Below are 21,677 nucleotides of genomic sequence, written 5' to 3'. Positions count from 1 at the left end.
TATTCTAATTTTATGAAGTATTGATAATATATCCATTTATCATGTTCTGTTTTATTTCTTGGATTAGATTTCCTTGAGGCTCTCAAGGAAAGTACAACACAGATACGCAGGGATCCTGTTCTAGTAGCTTAGAGATTGACCGTTCATCAGTTATATCAGCCTAGTATTGCTGAAAAGCTTGGGTCCAGTATTTTCTTTTTACTTGCAATCTAGTTATTTACTTTTGTTTTAGGACCACTTAGGTAGCTGGCTTAAAGGAATGGAAAATCTAATAAAAATCCTAGCATAGAAACAGAATCCTACACACAATTGTTTGGATCCAAATCAACACATTATTACTGGGTGACCTCCACAAAGCAGATGATGCAAGCACAGTATTCAAGGGATCTGTTCAGAACCGAGATAGGAATGAAACGCCATACTGAATACACAAACTGAATGTTAAGGATGTTATTGTTGTGAAAGCATCAATGCAAAAAAACCAAACCAACCACCAGCCCCTCCAAGACACATCCTCCCTAAAACGCAGAACTGTCACATCTTGTTTTAGTTTACCTTCTCCTAACTGGAAAGTTGCCATCCAGGGTTTTGCATTTCCATCTCCAAGAGAAAGTACTTCTCTGACAGTCTCAATGGTAATTTACCTTCAGAGTGGGGCTGTCACCCAATTAAAGAGATAATGAATTAGTTGGTCGTGACTTTTAATCGAATTAAATGTGAACACATTTGCATATGAATAAAACAAGACCTTGAATTGAATAAAGCATATTTTAGATAACACATATTTGGCAGCAGGCTTAGAAGAAGTATCGACTCCTGAGTGCAAGGTAAAAGCAGTGATGACTGCCTGACATTTGAAGTTTTTATTAGAACTATCCCCCAAATTTCTTTTTTGACTATTTGTTAAGGTGGATGGATGAACTCCCCCTGCAAAATCATGAGGGGAAGGAAATAAATGTCTTTAAATTTTTCAGGAGGGGTTTTGGCATTCCTGGCTCATTGCTTTTTTCACAGGGTCACCAATGCCACATTGCAGAATGCCGCTCCCAAGCCATTCCACGTTTGGCAGTAGGAAGTCGCATGCGGCTTTCTCCATGACTTCCTGTTACCCACACTTCACAGTGACAACCAGTAAGGTCAGTGGCAACACCCTAAAAAATACAGAAATTTATCTTGTTCCCCAAACAGCAGAAACTTGGCTGCTTTCATAAGAATATATTCAACAACTGGGAAGGGAAGATTTCAACCCAGCCTTTGGTTTCCTATGTTTTGATGACCAGCAGATTATAAATTTAGGGGTATCTGTAAACACACCCCAGCCAACTAAATGCATAAACCATTGTTTAATTTTTATAATGGTAAAGTTTGCAACACTATAAAAACAGATGCAAAATAATTTGCAAACAGATAAAAATTCAGTCCTGATAAGAGAAATGGGTTTTCAGTAACAATGATCACTAAGGAATCTTAAAATCATGAAATTATAAGGGACCTTAGAAGTCATCCAGCCAACTCAGTGGAGAATGCAACATAATTATTTGAATAGGACCATTGTGATGCCCCAAAGCAGCAATCACCATGTGAGTATCATGATGTAAAATACCAAACCAGTAATTCAGCTTAACACATTGCAACTTACCGATTGTGATTGGCACAACTCTATCAGATCAGAAAAGAAGTCCTATAAGCAGGCAATCCATTGAGTTTTCTGTAGATGCCTGTGCAATATTTACAGGTGCATCAATTAGAAGGCAACAAATAGGTCATTTGCTGGATTGGTTGATGCACTATGAAGCTTGAAAGGGGGGGTTTAAAATTTTATTTTCTGGAATACATGAGGAAATATTAAAATCAAATGTCAATAATCCCTTGATTTACAAATCTGTAGAAAATCAAACAGTTATTGAGATTTTATTTTGACATTTTTCATTGAAGAAAACAGTTTAACAGTAATATGTGGTTTCATTATGCTTTTTTTAAAAAAAAATTGCTGTAAACTAACGTGTACCATTTAATTTTTTTATTGAAAAAGCATTCTTGGAGACTTTATAAAAATGTTAAACCTCATGGGCAGGGGGAGGATGAGAGGAGACAAGAATTCGTAGTCTGCAGGACCCTATATAGTTCCTCTCATTTGCAAAACACACACATATATTGCTAAATGGGTGGAATGCTACCAGAGGCCTCCAAAAGGACTTGGGCCAAAACTGCAGTGGAAATGGGCCTATATTGTAGAATGAATGGGCCAGTTATCAGTAGCAAGACCAGCTGACGGCTGTGTACAATTAGCAGCATTTGTCAATCTCCACAGCCCTAGCCATGGAATACATCGTTCTCACAATGTGTGCCAGCCTCTAGTGTTTGGCACCTGAGTGCCCGCATGGCTTCGAAACAAAAACCACCCAATACTCATTGCTATCTTACACAATGAGGTATTTCATCCATACTGGCATGACTACAATGCAACTGCTAATCAATGTCAGTTGGCTGGAACAATTGTGTTAACATTAGCACTACCACTGTCGAAACTGTACTGTCAGGTCCAAGCTAACTGTACCATTGCGCAGTGCAGCAGAAGCTCCCCAAAAGGTAACCATCTAGAAATAGTGGATTTGATGCGCATCATTTCTTTTTAAATCAAGGCTTGGCTGATATCAGTATGTGGACTGTTTTATTACCCTTTGTGCACTGCTGATATTTTAGTTCAACCTTTTGTGCTTCTTGGAAATATGATGCCTTACAAAAGCATTACCAAAATGATCTACTTTGAATTCCACTCACCAAAAATATAGGGCAAATGTGCTCCTTTCTAGGACAGACGAGAGCTAGCTGCATTCTGAACAAGCAGAGCATAGTAAAGAATGTCACTCTTTGATTTATATTTTTTTATTTTCGCTAGAAAAGAAGGAAGTGAATGGTGCAAAGAACCCCAACAGACGTTTCATTAAATAAATTTATTTGTTAAAATAATTTAACTTCAAATACAACTGCTGAGTTTGCATTGAGTTCTATGTACAATTTGATTTATTTTGAAACATCATGATTTAAACAACTGACACCTTATAAAACTTGCTGCATTATTTTTTTTTTCAGTTATCAGTTGTAACAGAGCTCAACAATCAACTGTTAAATATCTTTATTCAACTCTAGGAAATCCCAAATTGTCAATGGTTAAGCCTAGTTTTCAAAAACACACTGCAATCATTTCTGGAAACCTCAATCAAGAACTGACAGAGGAATAATGCACATTAGAATTCCTGCAGCTGCCAAATTTGCTTTGTCATGGAGTTTTGTAATTGCAGTCCAAGTGGTGCTTCAACTGCACACTGGTGAAAAATCATGCATCCCTCCACCCTAAGGTGACAGTAGGCAGAATGTGTTACATAGAAAAGTAAATACCGGTACATTTCCCCACAGACATTAATGGCAATTTTAGAATTAGGAGTGTAGGTAAAAGGACTGTTCTATTGTTGGTCCTATTAGAAGAAAAAGTCCCGAAAAGCTGCTATGAATATTTGCTGGGGGTGGCGGGCGGGGGGGTTTTACCTTACCTAAAGAAACAAACAAACCACAAAACCTTTAGAACTAATGCTGGTTTGATTAACGTTTGCAAAGGGCAAAGGAGGAATTATTTCCCCCTTCTATTTTCAAAAGAAGCTACAACCATTTATATGACAATATAAACTTAAAAATGCCAGCTGCAGAAAAATACAAAGCTCTATAAGAAAAGCTAAAGAATAGTAGGTCTTTGGATTAAATTATAATATTTTAAGGCATGTTATACCCCCCCAAAAAATTACTACCATTGGAATCTGATTGGGATACAAAAATAAGCAGTCATCCTTAACGAGCTACTCCGAATAGGTATAATGGCACTGATGCATGCCAGTGTGCCCCTAGTGCACATTTATACATGAGGGAGTGCCACCGCTGAGATATGTTTCAGGAAGTTACAGGGTCTATACTTGAAGAGTATGACTAACCCAGGGGCATGGGTCTAGGAATGGCAAGTGGTCTGGGTCAGAGGGGGGTGACAATCACCCGACTTAATTCTAAGCACAACTTCAGGGCCAGCCAGCGGCGGGGCGGGGATAAAATCTTGATGCAACGGAGACAGGTCCAGGAGAAGCCTGGAATAGGCTAGAAAGAGGGGAGGGAGAAATCAACACAGGAGCAATGGCACCTCTTGAATTGGCACTAGATAACTGGTGACACAAGACACCCATTTGACCTGTGACTCACTCTGCTGGCCTAAACACATGACATGGGGGGCGAAATCCCATGTCAATGTAAGTAACTGCAGCTCTCCTGCCAATTTAAAATATTTTAGCCAAGTCCATCCTTTAATGTCCCACTGTAGTAGATTTCCCCACCATGGTGTCTGAACAACAACTCCCATCTTACCGCTGACCATACTGGCTGGGAATCATGGGATTTGTAGTCCAAAACATCTGGCGGGCACTATAACCATGTAAGCAGAACCCAAGCAGCACACAGTATGCCTCTTTAGAATTACACATCACATAAAACTGTTACGATTTGTGGGAATACACAATGCTTTGTCTCTAAAAAACAGCAATAAGCATTATCAAGGAAGTACTTTTCTGTTCAAATCCACCACATTATGCAATGACTTCCACATTAAAAGCATGCCCATTATTTTATTTTTTTTACCAAAAATGCTATTTATGTCTTTCAGTCATCTTACTTATGTCACTGTTATGATTGCATAAACTACTTGGCATGCAAGACAGGACCCATGTTTGGAATAAGCAAAAAATGTAATCAATGTTTAGGTTATATCTGTCCATCTCATTTATTTCAATGGCAAAGCTGGTTATTTTCCTAAGAGACAAAGCAATTCCTTCTGAAACCTTTTAGGGACCATGAACTCATGACAGTTCCCCTCTCCGCATGCAAGCTATCAATGCGATATGCATTAAGTGCCACAACTCCGTAGGCTGTGCAAGCTGCTTGGGAAGGAGCTACATTTTTCAAGTGGGACCTCATGTTTAGCATGTTTACACTCTTTGCGTTTTTGATTTAAAGAAAAAACCATGCAAGGACTAAGGCAATAGTGGCCTATAATCATCCATCATTTTTCTTAAACTGTTAGAAAGTGAACTAAACTAAACGTGTTCCGCAGTGTCAGAAATAAAGTGGCCCAGTGTTGCCAATATTTCTTTTTAAAAAATGCTTCTGAATTCAGTTTCTTTAGACGCACTTTAGATTGCAGGTTGTTTTTCTGCTGATGGAGGCAAACACCTCAGAACTCAAGTTCATTACAGCATTTGTAAAAAGTCACACACTCACCCACCGACACGCACACAAGACACATACAGGCCTCTCCACTCGTCTACACAAGAAACTACACAGCTACTCCACAAGACTGCAAAACCAAACTGTGGGGTGGTATTTGGACCACAGGCTCAGTGATATTGCATTTTAAAGGCCAAAATCATCCATAAAGGTCCAGCTCAACATGATCACTCCAGCATTTCAAACTTAGACATTCTGATTGGAAACTTCCTTGATTGTAAAACATCAGAATAGATATAACTGGTGCTGTTAAGTCATGCAAATTATAAGTATTCCACTGCTATGAAAATTAAGACCAGAGGCTGAGCACCATTTCAAAACAATGTTTCACTCACTATTTGTCACGGCAATAACCAGGGCAACAGGATCACTGTATGGCAGCACCTGACTAGCATATTAGGCAACTGAAGACAAGAACCTTTTCCTTGCTCATCTATGGAATTACAACATTGTGTATTCAACTTCTGAGTCTAAGTAACTTGCACAGTTAATTCAATCAACCAGTTGCCAATAGTAAAGCTATAAAATAGCAAATTTGAATTCCATAGGTATCACATCAAAGACGTAGCCCTTAAAGGCAAGAAATAAACTGGTATCCTTAAACTTAAAAATGCAGGATGCTCAGACAGTCCCCATGAGGTTTCTGCAAAAGGAACATCTGGATACAACATGGCTTCATTTTCCTTACAAGGTGGTACTTGTTAATGTGCTAAAATTTCCTTGTTAGTAAGGCTAAGCAAATTTTTACCCCCATCACAGTTGCTTCTTCCTGTTTCAGTAAAGAGATGAAGACATTTCCCACTTTGTAAACAGAGGGTTGTTTGGTTTCTTGACTGAACAGCATCCAAAGCAATCCACCATTTCTGAATACCAATGCAGAATATTTAACACATTCCAGTGTCCCACTATTCTCTTCACAAGCCGTTGATTTTTCAGAGCTCCTCTCTTAGTACAGGTGGAATATTTTCCTTTTCGCATGATGGGATAATAGAAAAGAATCAAATTTAAAGGGGGTGGGGGACCAACTACATCAACTTGCCAATAATCCTACTAACGCTTGTGTCAAAGATGGAATTAGCATATTTGACTGAGTAAACTTGGCCACAAGTGACAAGTCCTGAAATTCAATATGCAGACACATACACTTTGTTAACCTGTATTTATCAGTGGAGAATATGTAGAGTGCAAAGTGTCTTTGCTGGTGCTCTCCCATTCACCATCAACAACAACTTAAAGCAGCAGCTGTTGTCTGACAAAGCCAACATACACTGTTTGTGCTCACCCTGTAAATCTGTTGGCTGTGTCACAGATCTGCAGGTGCAGGAGATGTGCTGCAGGCAAGTGAACTGTAGAAGCTTATCCCAAATTCTTTCACTAAACTGATCAACTTCAATGTTCCGCTTGCAGTTAATGCCGCTACTCCACTTTGGATTTATCCCCAGAGACCCAATTTTAAACCACGAAGCGAAGTAGTCAGTTGTATCATCTTACCAAAAATACAGCAAATCAGGTCCAAATCCATCATTTGGAATGCTATTGTATATTACATGCAGAACAGCATGGATCATCTTTATCTGGCTGAGAGGCATAGTTCATCTGTCTGACAATCTCTGCAAAGAGTTCATCCACCATTGTTTTACTTTTGGCAGAAGTCTCCATAAAAGGACAGCCCCATTCTTCAGCCAGGGCTCTGCCTTCATTTGACGAAACTTCCCTCTCACTCTCCAGGTCCACTTTATTTCCAACCAGGATTACAGGCACCTTCTCATACCTGCAATTAGATACAAAAACAAGGTTGAATCCCTTTGCAATCTTAAGGAAAACAATGATGCCTAATATGATTTGAAAAACGGTACAGAGCCTAGGGCTTGCCGATCTGAAGGTCAGCGGTTCGAATCCCCACGATGGGGTGAGCTTCCACTGCTCGGTCCCTGCTCCTGCCAACCTAGCAGTTCAAAAGCACGTCAAAGTGCAAGTAGATAAATAGGTACCACTCCGGTGGGAAGGTAAACGGCGTTTCTGTGCGCTGCTCTGGTTTGCCAGAAGCGGCTTAGTCATGCTGAACATATGACCTGGAAGCTGTACGCTGGCTGCCTCGGCCAATAAGCGAGATGAGCGCCGCAACCCCCAAGTCAGCCACGACTGGACCTAAGGGTCAAGGGTCCCTTTACCTTTACAATGAAGATTTGGCAATGTGACCCATTTTGGGGATCTTTAGCCCAGTTTTCTAGCAGCTTTCAGTGTTGCTTCACATGATGTTTCAAAATGAAGAACAGAATGTTCATCAGTATATAACCATCTACTGAAATGTTAGTACTTTCCCACAACATGTTTATCTCTAAAAAGCTTCAATAAGGCGGGGGGGAGGAAGGAGAGGGAGGGGGGGATAGCTTCGGTTCACATGAGGAAAGTGGTTTGGCCATTTATGCCTATACATTTCTCTATTCCTCCTTGCACCTACTCTCTTGCCTGTTTTCACACACTACAACACATCCTGTGGAATTCTATCTGTTATATTTTAGCTGCCCAATCAGAATGAACCCCATTCTGGGGTTCCCCAAAGTTGGGGAACCCCAAAGTTGTATTGAAAAAATATGACTTTCAGGCCGCCTGGCCTCCAAATGGCAACTAGGCATTCCATGGTTTAAGGAGCCATTTGGCGCCTAGCTTATGTAACGTTGTCACTGCACCAATGTTGTCACTGCACCAACAAATCACCCGTTTTGCAAGATCCAGGGCTGGTTCCCACCCCCAATATGTGCACATATTATTTTAATCTGGAAATCTTTGAAGTGGGTAGAGAAAAGAGGCCATTCATGTGTCCTCCAGAATAAAGATACAGTGTGCTGAAATGTACCAAAGTGCATGGTGTTCTTGCAGCATTTCAGAAAGCAGAAGTGTTGGGAGACATTTTACATCTGTAGTCATCTATGATTCATGCTTCACTAAATATCCTTATTTTCAAGTAATGCTGCAATGCAGAAATCAATAGAGCCATGGCAAAAGAAGCTGTAACACGAACTTCCTTCTAGCAACACAGTTGTATACAAAGGTTACATGTTTCCACCACAAATGTTGGCATTTTTTTCTTAATGCACACAAAACAAATGCAATTCGGGGAAATAATAAAACCAGACTTTTTTATGGACGCCTAAGCCTTGCATGCTCACACTTGTTTGGGATTTGCAGATGTTCAACATGCAGTGGCAAGTGAGTTGCTCATGGAGGGGAGAGGTTGTGCTGTATTTTAAAGAAAGGCCGGTTAACCCTGAAGTACAACCACTTAAGTGGAACAATGGGTCAGTGTGCCTTGCTGTTAACCAGAAGGTTGGTGGTTCAAGCCCACCCAGGGACGGCTGTGGGTGGGATTCCTGCACTACAGGCAGTTGGACTAGATAACCCCGGAGGTCCCTTTTGTGCTGATAAAATATCACGGATAGAATTCTAAAGGAAGTGTTGTTAGTGCACGAAAACAGGCAAGATCCAAGGATTCCAAGGCACGCACCTCCAGATGATGGAGACATCAGGCACCATCCTGACACCTGGCAATCTTCACTTGGTTGCAAGTGGCCAATATCCAGTTGAAAATGGCAAATTTTGAACACTGGTTTGTAACATCGCCTAAAAACCATCATCTACTGCAAAGTGCATAAGGAGGAACAAGCTGCCGTGAACCCTGAACTTGAGTGCTTCCCATGCAGTCAAATTCAGAAGCTTCCACTTATAATTAATTGCAACTTGCTGTGTCATCTAGACTCAGAAATGCAATTCACATTAACAATGGTTACTTTAAATAAGCAGTTTCGGTAACCATGGTTTAAAAGTTGGCTTGTTTGAAACTATTCACAATTAACATTAACCACAATGGCTTGGTCTGCACACAATACTAAACCATGATGTGTTAAACTATGGCTTATTAAACTACAGTTTAGTGTTATGTGTGAACCCAGCACAGCAGTTTAATGATAGTTTACCTATGGTTAAAGGTTGCTCATTCATCAAGCTTTATAGCTGGTATATAACTTAGTTAACATTAACTATAGCTTAAGAATTATGTGTGAATCTAGGCCGCCTTCTTAACTATGGTTAAAGAGCAGTCACTACCCAAAAGCAACAGAGCCACGAGTGAAGAGTATCAAAAATGTCAAACAAGTTAAAAGCTCCCACTAGCGCTTTTAACAATTCTGTAATGCAATAAACAAAGGTTTAAGTGATAACTTGCCAGACACCTCAGTGTTAACCATGATTTGCTACTAAATCTGGTTTAGCACTGTGTGAACCAAGCCGATGCCACTCTGGATGGTAAGATATAAAATATGTTTGACTGTACACTACACAACCCTTTTTAGAACATCCCCCAAATACAAAGCATTTCTTTAGCATCACCAGCTTTCTTTGAATCTCTACGTTACATTGGATAGTTACAAATAGTAAAGAATGTTCTGACCCTTTTATGCACAGAAGCTTTCACCAGAGAGGAGAACTAACAGATACTGAATTAAAGTCTACAGATTCTAACGCAATTTCTCATCTTCAGTGAAAAGCAGGGTATTATGATTGCCATCCCTCGCCCCAATATTTAAATATTGTGCTGTAGCATGAGGACTGAGCAGAGCATGTTTAAACCACAGTATTTGCTGCCTATGCATGCAAACCCAACTTAGTAATGACAGTTACAACATTTAAAGACTGCCAATCAGCTATGTACTCTAAGAGAATTACTAGTCTTATTTTTATCAAGAGCTAAACATAAAATTCTGACAACAGCACAGATGTTGATTGATAAGACTTTTCTTTAAAAACAACAACACATTTCATTGAAGAATGATTTGCTGTTAAGTCTTATGTCAAAATCTCTCAGGGATAGAGAGACATAGCATTTCCTTTAAACCTTGAATTTCCCATGAATATCTGAGCTTCAATAATCCACTATAAAATCTCTTGATGTGTGCACATGGAGGGTGGGACTACTGGATATTCAACTTCCCTCTTGAATATCTGATCTTAAATCATCTTTGAAGTTCTGGAGTGGGACACCTGCCAGAACTCTTAAGGCAGCCTGAGAATGTTCCTGAATGAGGCTCTGTGAATGTACATGACCCATGTGTTTGGCTGCACAGGTACCAAGAAGAAGAAGCACATTTCCCAAGAAGTTTTTGGAGGGGTTTGAAGGCCTGGAGAAGGAATGGAGGTCCTCAGCAATCATAGACCATGTGCAGGATTTCACATGCAGCACCCTGGATTCTACCCTATAGTGGGGACTCAATAAAGGGTTTATCCAGATGGGCAACTCCAACTCAAGAAGTGTGAGAAGCACGGAGCTAGAACCTAAACATCCAGAGCAATGGTTCTTTCTAGAAAAGACATTTCCCCCCAAAATAATTACATCATCCTCTGGACCGCCCCCCCCCCATACAAAACACCAGCAAACTATCACAAATCAACTGAACAGCGGCTCAAAATCCAGCACACTGCACTAACATCTGCCTCTGAAAATGTCTCTTGCAGAAGACAGGCAGAGGGTTCATTTGATAAAAATCAAATGGCTGAAGGAGGAAAAAAACAATTCTGAATTGATGCAAGTTCATTTTTTATTTTTAAATTTCTATTATAGAAAGACCTCAGTACAAACACCACTGCTGCTGTCTTAAATATTTACTGGGAAAACAGCATCAAGGGGAAGGAAATCCTTTGGATTCCATCCACGGAATACCATAGCCCACAAGATACATGGGCTGCATGAACAGAAACTCTGGATCACCCTCCTAGGCAGCATAAAAGCTCTGTTCATTTGTAAGTCAGCTTGCTGTGATGATGCCAATTAGTGTGCACTTTTGTTTACAAAATATCCTTTACAAATGGGAAATGTGGTTTAAATTTACCTCCTTCTGCGCATACACACCCATTCATACAACAAACCATTTCCCCACCTTTGATTAGGCCGAAAAATTGACTCCTTTTCATAATCCTCCTTATCCTTCTCTGATGTATCTCACATCTTAGGCTATGGAACAGGCATGTTTTTCTAGTGTACATCCCACATCTTTCTCAATGTATGCCTTGGTTCCCTGGGCAGTTTCTGGTACATAAATGACAGAGAGGCCACAACTGGAAAGCATTGCTTGGGCATAATAAAGAAGAGGCCCAGATTTTGTATGGCACATAAATACATGTGCCAGAAGTAAAAAGCGCAATAGACAGATAATATTGTTATCCAAAGATGACATGCATTTTTACAGGTTTAATGTCAGGAAAATGTATTACGGTGAATTACTTTTTCAGACTTTAACCAACTGGTGGCATATTATCCCCATTAAATAAGGATGCAGAATTTTAGAATTTCAATGCTTTAACATAATGGGAGCAGAGCTTCTTGGCTGCCAAAGCAAATTTGGCTACCAGACATGTAATTTGTAGATATTTATTAGTTAAGAGTTCAACTATCACTTCCTGGAGGGATTGGCCTTGGAATGAACTTTTATTTAAAATATAACACTGCTAGGAAAACATTTCAGATTCCTAGGACCTAGAAGCCAATATTTAGGAATCCATATAATAGGCAGCTCATATATGAACCATATTATCTGCTCTCCTCTTCTTCCCTCACCATGCAATTACTCAGAACATCAGAGAAGTGGAATGATCTCAGCAACTTGCCCAACTCAAGTTATTTGGTACCTAAAATTCAAGGCTACCAACTATTTTGATTGTGTGTACAATGAACATTTTCCACATAGCACCTATGCATGCCGAGTGAAAGTGTCTTTCCATTAGGATGAACTGGAACTAAGTTACATTTCAGATATAATTCAAAGTCTACTGCTGAAACTATTTCCCCCTAAAACCAATGCCTGGATTTCTACTGCAGTAATTATTTTTTCCAGAAGTGCAGATGTGTTTGGGTTCCATTAATATAGAAAGAAAATTCCAGTTTTAAATGTTCCTATTTGCAATTATTGTACTAATTCTGACTGTGAATAAAATCCATTGATTCACTCCCTGTACAAAGTCTAGATATGGAGATTTCAGAGTGTGTAGAAGCAAAACATGGCAGTTGTTGCCCCATATATTTCATTTCCAAGAAAACATTATGGCCATACAAAAAGCAACCTTTCAAATGCGATAATCCTGACCGAAGAATAGATCAGACCAAAATCTACATTTTAACTACAATGATTTACAATGTGTATCAGTTAATGCTCCCAACCCTAACTCTTGCAAGGTGCATGGCTGCCACTTCTGCACAAACAACTTTTAAAGTGATCTTGGGAATACAGTGGTACCTTGGGTTACATACGCTTCAGGTTACAGACTCCGCTAACCCAGAAATAGTACCTCGGGTAAGAACTCTGCTTCAGGATGAGAACAGAAATTGTGCGGCAGTGGCGGCACGGCAGCAGCAGGAGGCCCCATTAGCTAAAGTGGTGCTTCAGGTTAAGAACAGTTTCAGGTTAAGAACGGACCTCCGGAACGAATTAAGTACTTAACCCAAGGTACCACTGTAGATACAAGCAGACGAGTCAGCTGGATGATCTAGGTATACAAATCTTTTCCAAGGATAAAACAACAAGTAGGATTCAATGGAAATCGAGGATGCTCTACAACAGGCATAGCAAACTCACTGGTCCTATTAGCTAGGGATGATGGGAGTTGTAGTCCCAAAACAGCTGGAGGGCTGAGTTTGCTATGCCTGCTCTACAACCATATTATGCGATTAAGTAATGCCACTACAAACTTCTAATGCAGTGGTTCCTACTGTGGATGCACTGTTTTTCAAAAGCCAAGCCATGGACCCTCTACCTTTGAAAATTTAGATATCTCTATGGTAGCGTTTTGGTTATGTGAATGGTGCCATGGACCGCCTGGGGTCCATGGACCACCAACTGGGAACCATTGTTCTAATGCATAAGCTAGCCTTCCCAAACTTGGCTCTATCTAGATACTTTGGATCGTGCCAGCCCACATAGCACTAAATCAAGCATAAGGAAAGCTGTCATTTACAATAATAACTTGTCTAGTGTCCATTCTGGCAAATGTCCGCGGCAAACCCGGAATTACCGGAACAGATTACTTCCGGGTTTGCCGCTCGCACATGCGCAGAAACGCAAACTGCTCTGTGGGTGTGCGCAGACACGGCGCTTTGCCCTGCGTCCTTTTTGGCTAGCGGCTAGGGCTCCGGAACGGATCCTGGTCACAAAGCAAAGTACGACTGTAGTTGCAACTTCTTACTATTCACCCAACTATTCACCATTTTTGTTGCTTCGCATTATACAAATGTAGATGGCATAGGTATATAAAATTATTCCTGATGTGGAGAAAGTGGTTAGAGAGAGATGCTTTTTTACCTCTCAGAAATACTGGAACCTTGGTTTCTCCAACAAAGACGAATGGTGGGAAGTTCCGGACAGGCAAAAAAGGTACTAGTTCACAGAACACATAATTAAAATTTAAGAATTCATTGCCAAATTATGGGGTGGTGTCCATCAACTCAGATATCTCTAAAACGGAATTAGGCAGCCCTGTTCAGGGAATATTTTTTAAATAGTTGATGTTTTATTGTTTTTTAATATTTTGTTGGGAGTAGCCCAGAGTGGCTGGGACCACACAAACGGACACCACATAAATAATAAAATTATTGTTGTTGTTGTACTATTACTGTTATTTTTACTGCTATGTTACCTCCACGAAGCAGCATGACTCTAAACACCAGGGCCCATGCAACATCCGCAGGAGCAACTTATTGCCCTCATATTATATTTGTGGACTTCCTAGTGACATCTGACTGATCCTTGTGTGAAATGGGTGCAATAGTTAGGTCTTGGGTCTGATTCAGAATACATATACTTACACTGTAGGAAGTCCCCTTTGCCCCACCCTACCCCACATATAAAATGGAATTACAGAGCGCCTGAGAATTCTGATGACGTCTTTGAAGCTACAACAATGTATTTACTTATTCTCTAGAAAAATATTTTAGGATATATTGATGTTTTCCCATACTCAATCTTTCCCAAACACCTCATTACAAAGAGGATTTTAATCTGCTGTGCCAAAAAGCCATATGGTGTTCGGAACACCTCTCAACAAACCACAAAAATCCTTTCTGGGAAAGTGCAAGCCTTAAGGGGGGGAAATCTTATCCCGATAACTGTACAAACATTTTAAAACCCAGTTTCACTGCAAACGCTGTTCTAGCATGCAAGTGATGTGTCAAACTCTACCTAGTAATTATAAATGATATCTGCTCCTTCTCCTACAAAACATTTCTTAATCTGTGCTTCTGTAAGCAAACGACTTTTAACTTTTGAAAGCTTACACTGGTATATCCTTTTTAGCCTTTGTTGAAGTAGTCACCTGCTGTTTTATTCTGTTTTTTTAACCCCACAATTTAGAAAGGGTTAACAGTTGAGCCAGGTTCTCTTAAGGTAGAATTCTTTAGAAACCTCTCCTCTTAATCTCCTTATGTGCAAGTACTGTACTGGCAAAAAACTGTTGACTCGCCTTTTCATTATGATTTCCATTTATTTCTCAAGACTGTTTCTATAGCTTGAACCTGTTAGAATCAACAATATCCATGTTGTTATAACTGAGAATTATTATTTCTGTAATGACAGACATTGAAAGATGATTTGAAAATAAAAAATAGAATTTTCAGGTACTTAGAATGTACGTTTCTTTTTAAAATCTGTAGTTGTTGGGAAAGAATAAATTATCCATAATGAGAAAATATTTTGCAAAGAATTCAAGGAAAATTTTAATTAACCAAAATTTGGTTAAACCAAGTTTCCTATTTCATTGGAAAAGTTAGTAATGACTTAGGACTGGATCAAAGTTTAAGTGTGCACTATAGGACTGGCAGAAGCTGCTTTCTGTGTCCCTCTCCTTCCAACAGCAGTTGACCCTACAAAATGCTCTCCTGAAAATGAGGGAACCTGCCAAATAGGGTGATCTGTTGTGCAGGAGACTGACAGGTTGCCTGAAAACTGGACGGCTACTGTAGGGAGAAGGGGACAAGAAGTCAGTTTCAAAAAGTCCCCGGATGCACTTTGGATCCAGCTTGGTGTTCCTAGTGAAACCCATCAGAACAAAGTTCAACTTAGTCTGGTCCCAACCCAATATCATTATCTCTAACTTCTGAACCTTTCGGCATTTAAAATAAAGATATGATGGAGGTTTCAAACAATAACTGGGCCAAACATAGGCAGAACATTGAATGTATTCTGGAAGCTACTAGGGCTTTTTCTTTTTTTAAAAAAATGTTGAAATGACAGTAGGACCACAAATGAATTAGCTTAGGTGCTTTTGCCCCAGCAAGTCTCCAGCTGCAGGGGGGAAATGAATAGTGAAATCTTCAAAACATCACAATTAGCAGCACTTTCTCCAGTCTGTAGAAGGGGAGTACGTTAGTGTCCTAAACACTTACTGGATCACGCTGCAACATGAAAATACATCACATGTATATTCTCATCTAATACCATAGATTCATAGAATCGTGGAGTTGGAAGGGGTCATCTAGTGAAATTCCAAGCAATGCAGGAATCTTTTTGCCCAACACAGGGCTCAAACACACAACCCTGAGATAATGAGTCTGAGTTATCCCTAGTCAGCTCAAAAACAATCTTAACAATGCCTGCAACCTTGGCATTCTTATGATCTGAGCTATCCAGGCTAAATTTTCTGCCCTAAATTTGTTGTTGTGCTTTTTCCTTTAAAAGATTCCTGCCCATGTTCTGTGGCTTGCTATCTTCTGCTTCAGAACTAAGCATGCTCAATTATAGACTACGGGGGTGGATATCTTGCCAAGAAAGGTGGAGGTACTACAATGCTACATCTGTAGTTTTAGCAAGACAAGATACAGGTTCAGCAGATATCTACTTTTTACTACAAGTGGTATAGAAGGTGATATTTCAAAGACTGGCAATCTTTTTGCAAGTTTTGTGAAAGACAAGGCACAAAGTTTTGGAGATTTAGTTGCACAAGAACCAACATTTATGGCTCTCTTCAGGTTGCAGGATGTGGACTGAGTGTACATAACTTGAACTTTCTCCTCTAGATATACGGTTACGTAATTTTTTCACTGTGTGAAAATTACGTAGTGTTTCCAAAACACTAATATCATGGTCACTGGGATGGAAACACATGGTAAAATAGTCTCATGATCATTTCATAACATGCATGGAAACAAAAAAACCGAACACTTCTCAATCCACATCTTAACATAGAATGATGATTACTTGAATTAGCCTGAAATCAGCACTGAGATTTCACAGTAAACTCCACCCTGTGGTTCATTCTATTACAGTAGTTTGAGCATGATTACTGCTAAAAGATGTGTAGACTGACATGGATGCTGCAGAAGACATTCCACATACGATCTCTGTGTCTGCCAAATTGCACGGAAAGTCTCCAAGCCAGCAGGAGGAACGCTACCCCCAAGGAAGCATGAAAACTGGCAGATCCAGATAGGAACCCCATTATTCTTGTTATGACATCTGTGAGGAAGTAATGGAGGGCAGCTAGAGTTGGTGGCAAACAAAGCACTGTGTAACTAGTAGAGCTCACTTTATTGACACACGTTGTTCTGTTGTGATGCAACCTGTGTTTCAAAATTTCAAGCAGTGTAATAAAACAACCCAAAAAATAGCAAGTTCTATACACTTTTCCAAGGACCTGGAAACTGTCACAACCTGTTTGTAATTGCCTTGCCTGGTGCACAGGCAGTGGGCTTTTTCAGTTCTACTAACAAGAACCTTTGACTAGTCTCACTGGAGTTCTTAAGTTGATATTGCTTGAAAATATCTATTTGGGGAATGGGGCATATGAGCATACATGGGAGCAGCAATAGTAATCAGTCATCTGGATTTTGACACTACCTCATATACAATGATTGGTTAGTTTTGAGGATGACAGATCCTATCAAGTTTTGAGACTTGATGCTAATTTATATTTTAAAAATAGCATATAATCTAAGCTTAAAAATTGCCACAGAATTTCCTCAAAAGATTTCAGACAAATTCCACCGATTGATGGCTTTCTGTTCTCTACTGGAACTGTGGAAATGTCAAAAGAAACACAGATCATGTATCTTTACAACGTTTATCAGATGTACGTGGACAAAAATACACACTGAAAAGGAACCAGGTATCACACATGCAGGTGAGAATAGCATTTTAACCAGAAGCATAAATGGCTTAAGCTTCCTTAGTCGGAAACCACTGCTCATCCCAAGGTCAGTAGCATTTTGTAGAAAACAGAAGAAAACACACAATGAAAAATCAGTAACTATATTGGTATTTCACAGAAAGCCTAGGGTTAAATTCATTTGTAAGAACAGTGGTACAGATTAGCTCTGTAATTCCCAGGTGGTGGGCCCATTAGTAGACCACACACAGTTGGGGGTGGATTCTGGTGCCCAGGAAAATGGTGGTGGTGCTTATTACAGCAGAACCAGGAAGTGAGTTCAGAATACGGCAAAAGATGTTCTGCATGGTGCACAGCCTGGTAACGTACAGGCTACATTGGTAGGTATTTGGTCATCATTTCTCTGCACACTTCCCTAACAACAAAGGGATAGAGGGATTATATTTTCCCCACCATGAACTGCTTGTTCTTCCTTGTACTTGCTTTTATCTAGGTATCTAAAAAATGTTTCTAACCATGGGAAAAACAACAACTAACCCAGTTGTATGTCTTCTACTAGTGAATGTTGAAGACAAAGCTTTAAGGAAAGATATATTGCATTTCTGGATCTGGGACAGGGGACAGAAGAGTCATTAATAAAATGTCACCAACTGGTCACATTAACAACATAATGCAATAGTATCTTAATAAACTAAGAGAGCCCATCTATTCTGATTGGAACAGTTTGGCGATTTGAAAAAAAACCATTGGTACTGCCACCAATGGAATTTCAATAATAGTAGAAAAATCACAGTTAACAACTATTGCTTACAATTCTATTTCCCTCAAGGAATAGATTCCACAACATATCCTGGAAGAGATTAATGAATTCCAGAGATAGCATCACTAGCAGAGTCATAGGACCAGAAAACCCCACAATTACGTAAAAATAAATACATTTACAGATGTGCCTTAATAATGGTGTGTTAAGATTAGGAAGGAATTTTATACTGTGATATCTGTGTTTTCCTCTCCTGCACTCCCAATCCTAGAGCTGCTATGGGAGACATTATGCTGGACATGACAATCATATGCTTAAAGGCTATGGGTTAAAGTAGATTAGCTATTGTGCCTAAAACTACTGTTGTTAATATAATAAATGCTATAACTTCTAGGGAAAAGGAACATGGTTTCCCAGCCCCCTGTACTTGTCTGTTCCTGCCCACTTTCAAATGAGGCAAATAACACTCTTTCTTGTGAGGAGGTTTGGATGGCAGGAAAACTCACCATGCTTAGGGTTTGGGAATATGCTCCTTTAAACCAGATGCAATTCTTTATATGGGGCAGAGAATACAGGTGCCACTGCCTCCCCACTGTATGGCGCGCTCCCCACTTGAACAAGACAAGCTGTTTCATTCCATTTATTTCTTGCCCCAGAGGCATTTTGTCTGCTCAATTGTACTAGACTCTACTGAGTATGTGGATCATCTGCCTCCCCACGGTGATCTTCTCCAGAGTTCAGAGTCTATGTGAAATCAGAATTGAGGATGCCCAAAGCAAGACCTTCTCTACAGTTGCAGTACAGAATTTGCTCCCCAAGGAGGCCCACCAGGTACAACTCTTATATACATTCATAAGCTTGTCGACACCATTTTTAACGGCTGGGCTTTTGGTAAACCGCAAGGCCTGTACCTTTTTATTTTACTGCCAAGATATGGTTTGCATTTGGTTACTAAGTTTCAAACTTTGAAGTTATTGCAGTATTTTATTGCTTTTTAACAGTTATCTTTCTTGTTCATTTTGAACCGCACTGGGCATAGTACAGTACTGTGAAATAGCAGCAAAGAGGCTTAAGAGGGTAATCTTTCAGTATTTAGACATGAGCAGATTCTATCATAATGCAAGAGGTTGGACCTTCAAAACCTTTTCAGCACTTAACGTTTTAGGGCTGATTTTAAAGCAGATTAAGGCATCCATCTAGACGTGTGGACACTGAAATAAGCTGATGCTGACAGGCACATCAATTATCATTTAAAAATTCTGCAGTCTTAATACTAATAATTATCAGGAATTTTTGAAGAGATGCAGCTTCTGGAAATATATTTTTCATGCTGATTAGGATGTCAAAGATCTTGCCTGAATCACTTCAGTATGAAGAGTCAAAAAGTAAAGCTCTTCTCTAATGCCATCTTATTAAACCTTGCAAAAAAAAAAAAGTAAATTAACAACCAGAGAATCAAGGAAACACCCCAATTTGATCCAGCCGGATGGAACACCCCCATCAGGACACTGGCTCCAATATTACAAGGAAAGATAGTGTTTACTATGGGTAAAATTATTTTTAGTGCTTTTAGGCAGAGTTAAGTTGCTTTCAGAAGTAGAAAGTAAGAAATCCCAAACCACTTGTCTGATGTATAGTTGGAGGGATGGGCATCTGTTATGCACATGTGAACAGGCAACAATACAGGCAGGGAGAATGCTTCTATAAAGCAGAAATCTAACAGGATATAAGAGGTGTTCTTTATATTCAAGTTGATGTGTAGACACATGTACAAAAACATAGGAAAGAGAAAGGTGTATTAAGGAACATGCAAGGTAACCAGCATGGTTTATGAATGCTGAAAGCCTAGATAAAGAAAGCTGGAGGTGAATATGCCAATGTTGCAGTCAGGGCTTGCAGAAGTTGTGCAGGCTGTTGGGAGATGCAACACAGAGCTCCAGAAGTGGGTGGAATGAAGAACTGAAAGCTCTGTGCATGGGAACAGAATTAAAGATAGGCAAGGCAAGGGCACCGAGGACAGATAGATGTGAAAGTAAGACACCATGTGGATAAATATATATATATATATAATGTGGGTGAACAGGAATGACAAGATTTCTCACCAGGTTCCCAAGGAAGGGTGCAGTGTATGATACTAACTGGGCATGCAATTACATTCTGGCAGCACACAAAGGGCAGGAAATTGGTTGACATACTGAGCAGGGGATGCAGGTTTGGGTGTTCAGAGGTAGGCAAGTCTCCCTGCAGTATTTAGAGAGCGCTACCTGCAGGCAGGGAGGGGGTGAAGCTGAAACAGTCAGGATGTGTGGGATTGTTATGAGGGATGGTAGGGTGGTTTTTTTTGCCAGGGCAGGTAGGTTTTGACACCTTAAGCGAGGGCAGAAGGGCCCATCTGGAGGAATAAGGCAGAAGGAAAGGGTGCTGGATGAGGGTCCCGGTCCTGGAAGGCGATCCTCAAGGATGGTAGAGAGCTCCCTGCAGAGCAGACAAGAGGAGGAGGAGGAGGAGGAGGACGACTGCTGGGCAACAGGCAAAGAGGGCTAGGTGGGAGCAACGCCGAGGAAACAGGGAAACGCAGAGGAGGCAGGAAAACGGAGATTTGGGTGAGGGCTTTTTTGGGGGGTGGGGAGAAGCAAGGGGTCTCTCCTAGCCAAGGCGAGGTCCCCCCCCCCACCGCCCCCATCCTCACCTCTTGACGCGGATGATCTGGTCTCGCATGGGGCGGATGTCCTGGAAGCTCTGCTGGTTGACGAGGCTGTAGACCAGGATGAAGCCCTGCCCGTTCTTGATGTACAGGTCCCGCATGGAGGCGAACTGCTCGGTGCCGGCCGTGTCCAGGATCTCCAGCACGGAGGGCGAGGCGTCCACCTCGATCTCCTTGCGGTAGAAGTCCTCGATGGTGGGGTCGTACTTCTCGATGAAGGTGCCGGTGACGAACTGCACGGTCAGCGCCGACTTCCCCACCCCGCCCGAGCCCAGAACCACCACCTTGTACTCGCGCATCCTCTTCCCGGGCCGGGCTCCGCCGAACCGCCTCGCCCACCGGCCGCCTCAGACGCTGCCGCCGCCGCCTCTTCCTCGGGCGCTCACCCGCCCGCGGCCGCCACCGCCGCCGCGACCTCCGGCGCCGCCATGGCTGTGAGGGAGCGCGAAGGGAGGAGGCGGGTAGGGGGCCGCTCCCGCAGCCGCAGCTGCCCCTGGGCGGCGCTACCGGTCGCCGCGGCCGCCGCCTTCACGGGCCGCTGCTAATGCGGCGGCGGCGCTCCCGTTGCTGCTGTCGGCTGCCAGCCGCGGCGGACGCCCCGCCCCCTCATTCCTCGTAACCAGGGGAACCACCAACCGGGCAGCGCCGGGGCGCCGCGTCACGTGCACGGCAGCCGCCCGTCTCCGCCAATCGCCGCTTTCGGGGGAAGTTGAATGACACACACACAGAGACAGTCTCTCACACACCCTCCTT

At 41.3% G+C, this 21,677-nt stretch overlaps 1 protein-coding gene across 2 annotated transcripts; it reads right to left on the bottom strand.

The window, feature by feature from the left end:
• Positions 1-2,939: 2,939 nt before the first annotated feature.
• RAP2A (RAP2A, member of RAS oncogene family) lies at positions 2,940-21,514 on the bottom strand. Of its 2 annotated transcripts, XM_083435907.1 has the most exons (3): positions 21,457-21,476; positions 20,910-21,339; positions 2,940-7,090 (listed from the first exon to the last, which is right to left on the bottom strand). In XM_083435907.1, exons 2-3 carry the CDS (start codon positions 21,221-21,223, stop codon positions 6,853-6,855), a joined length of 552 nt encoding a protein of 183 aa, XP_083292033.1. In that variant the 5' UTR covers positions 21,224-21,339; positions 21,457-21,476; the 3' UTR covers positions 2,940-6,852. The 2 variants fall into 2 exon arrangements, with proteins under 2 accessions (XP_083292033.1, XP_083292032.1); XM_083435906.1 differs by having other exon boundaries at positions 20,910-21,514.
• Positions 21,515-21,677: the final 163 nt, after the last annotated feature.

The sequence above is a fragment of the Podarcis tiliguerta genome, assembly GCF_965153285.1.
Source record: "Podarcis tiliguerta genome assembly, chromosome: 4".
Taxonomy (NCBI): Eukaryota; Metazoa; Chordata; class Lepidosauria; order Squamata; family Lacertidae; genus Podarcis; species Podarcis tiliguerta.
The sequence above is the reverse complement of the archived record's forward strand: the minus strand, read 5'-3'. Positions and strand labels throughout refer to the sequence as shown.

Bases quoted from the DNA above. Each gene is read 5' to 3' on its own strand.
- RAP2A (XM_083435906.1), bottom strand. From the start codon at position 21,223: ATGCGCGAGTACAAGGTGGTGGTTCTGGGCTCGGGCGGGGTGGGGAAG. The intron at 7,091-20,909 runs GTGAGGATGGGG...ATCTAATTGCAG, and splicing joins CAGATCATCCGCGTCAAGAG to GTATGAGAAGGTGCCTGTAA.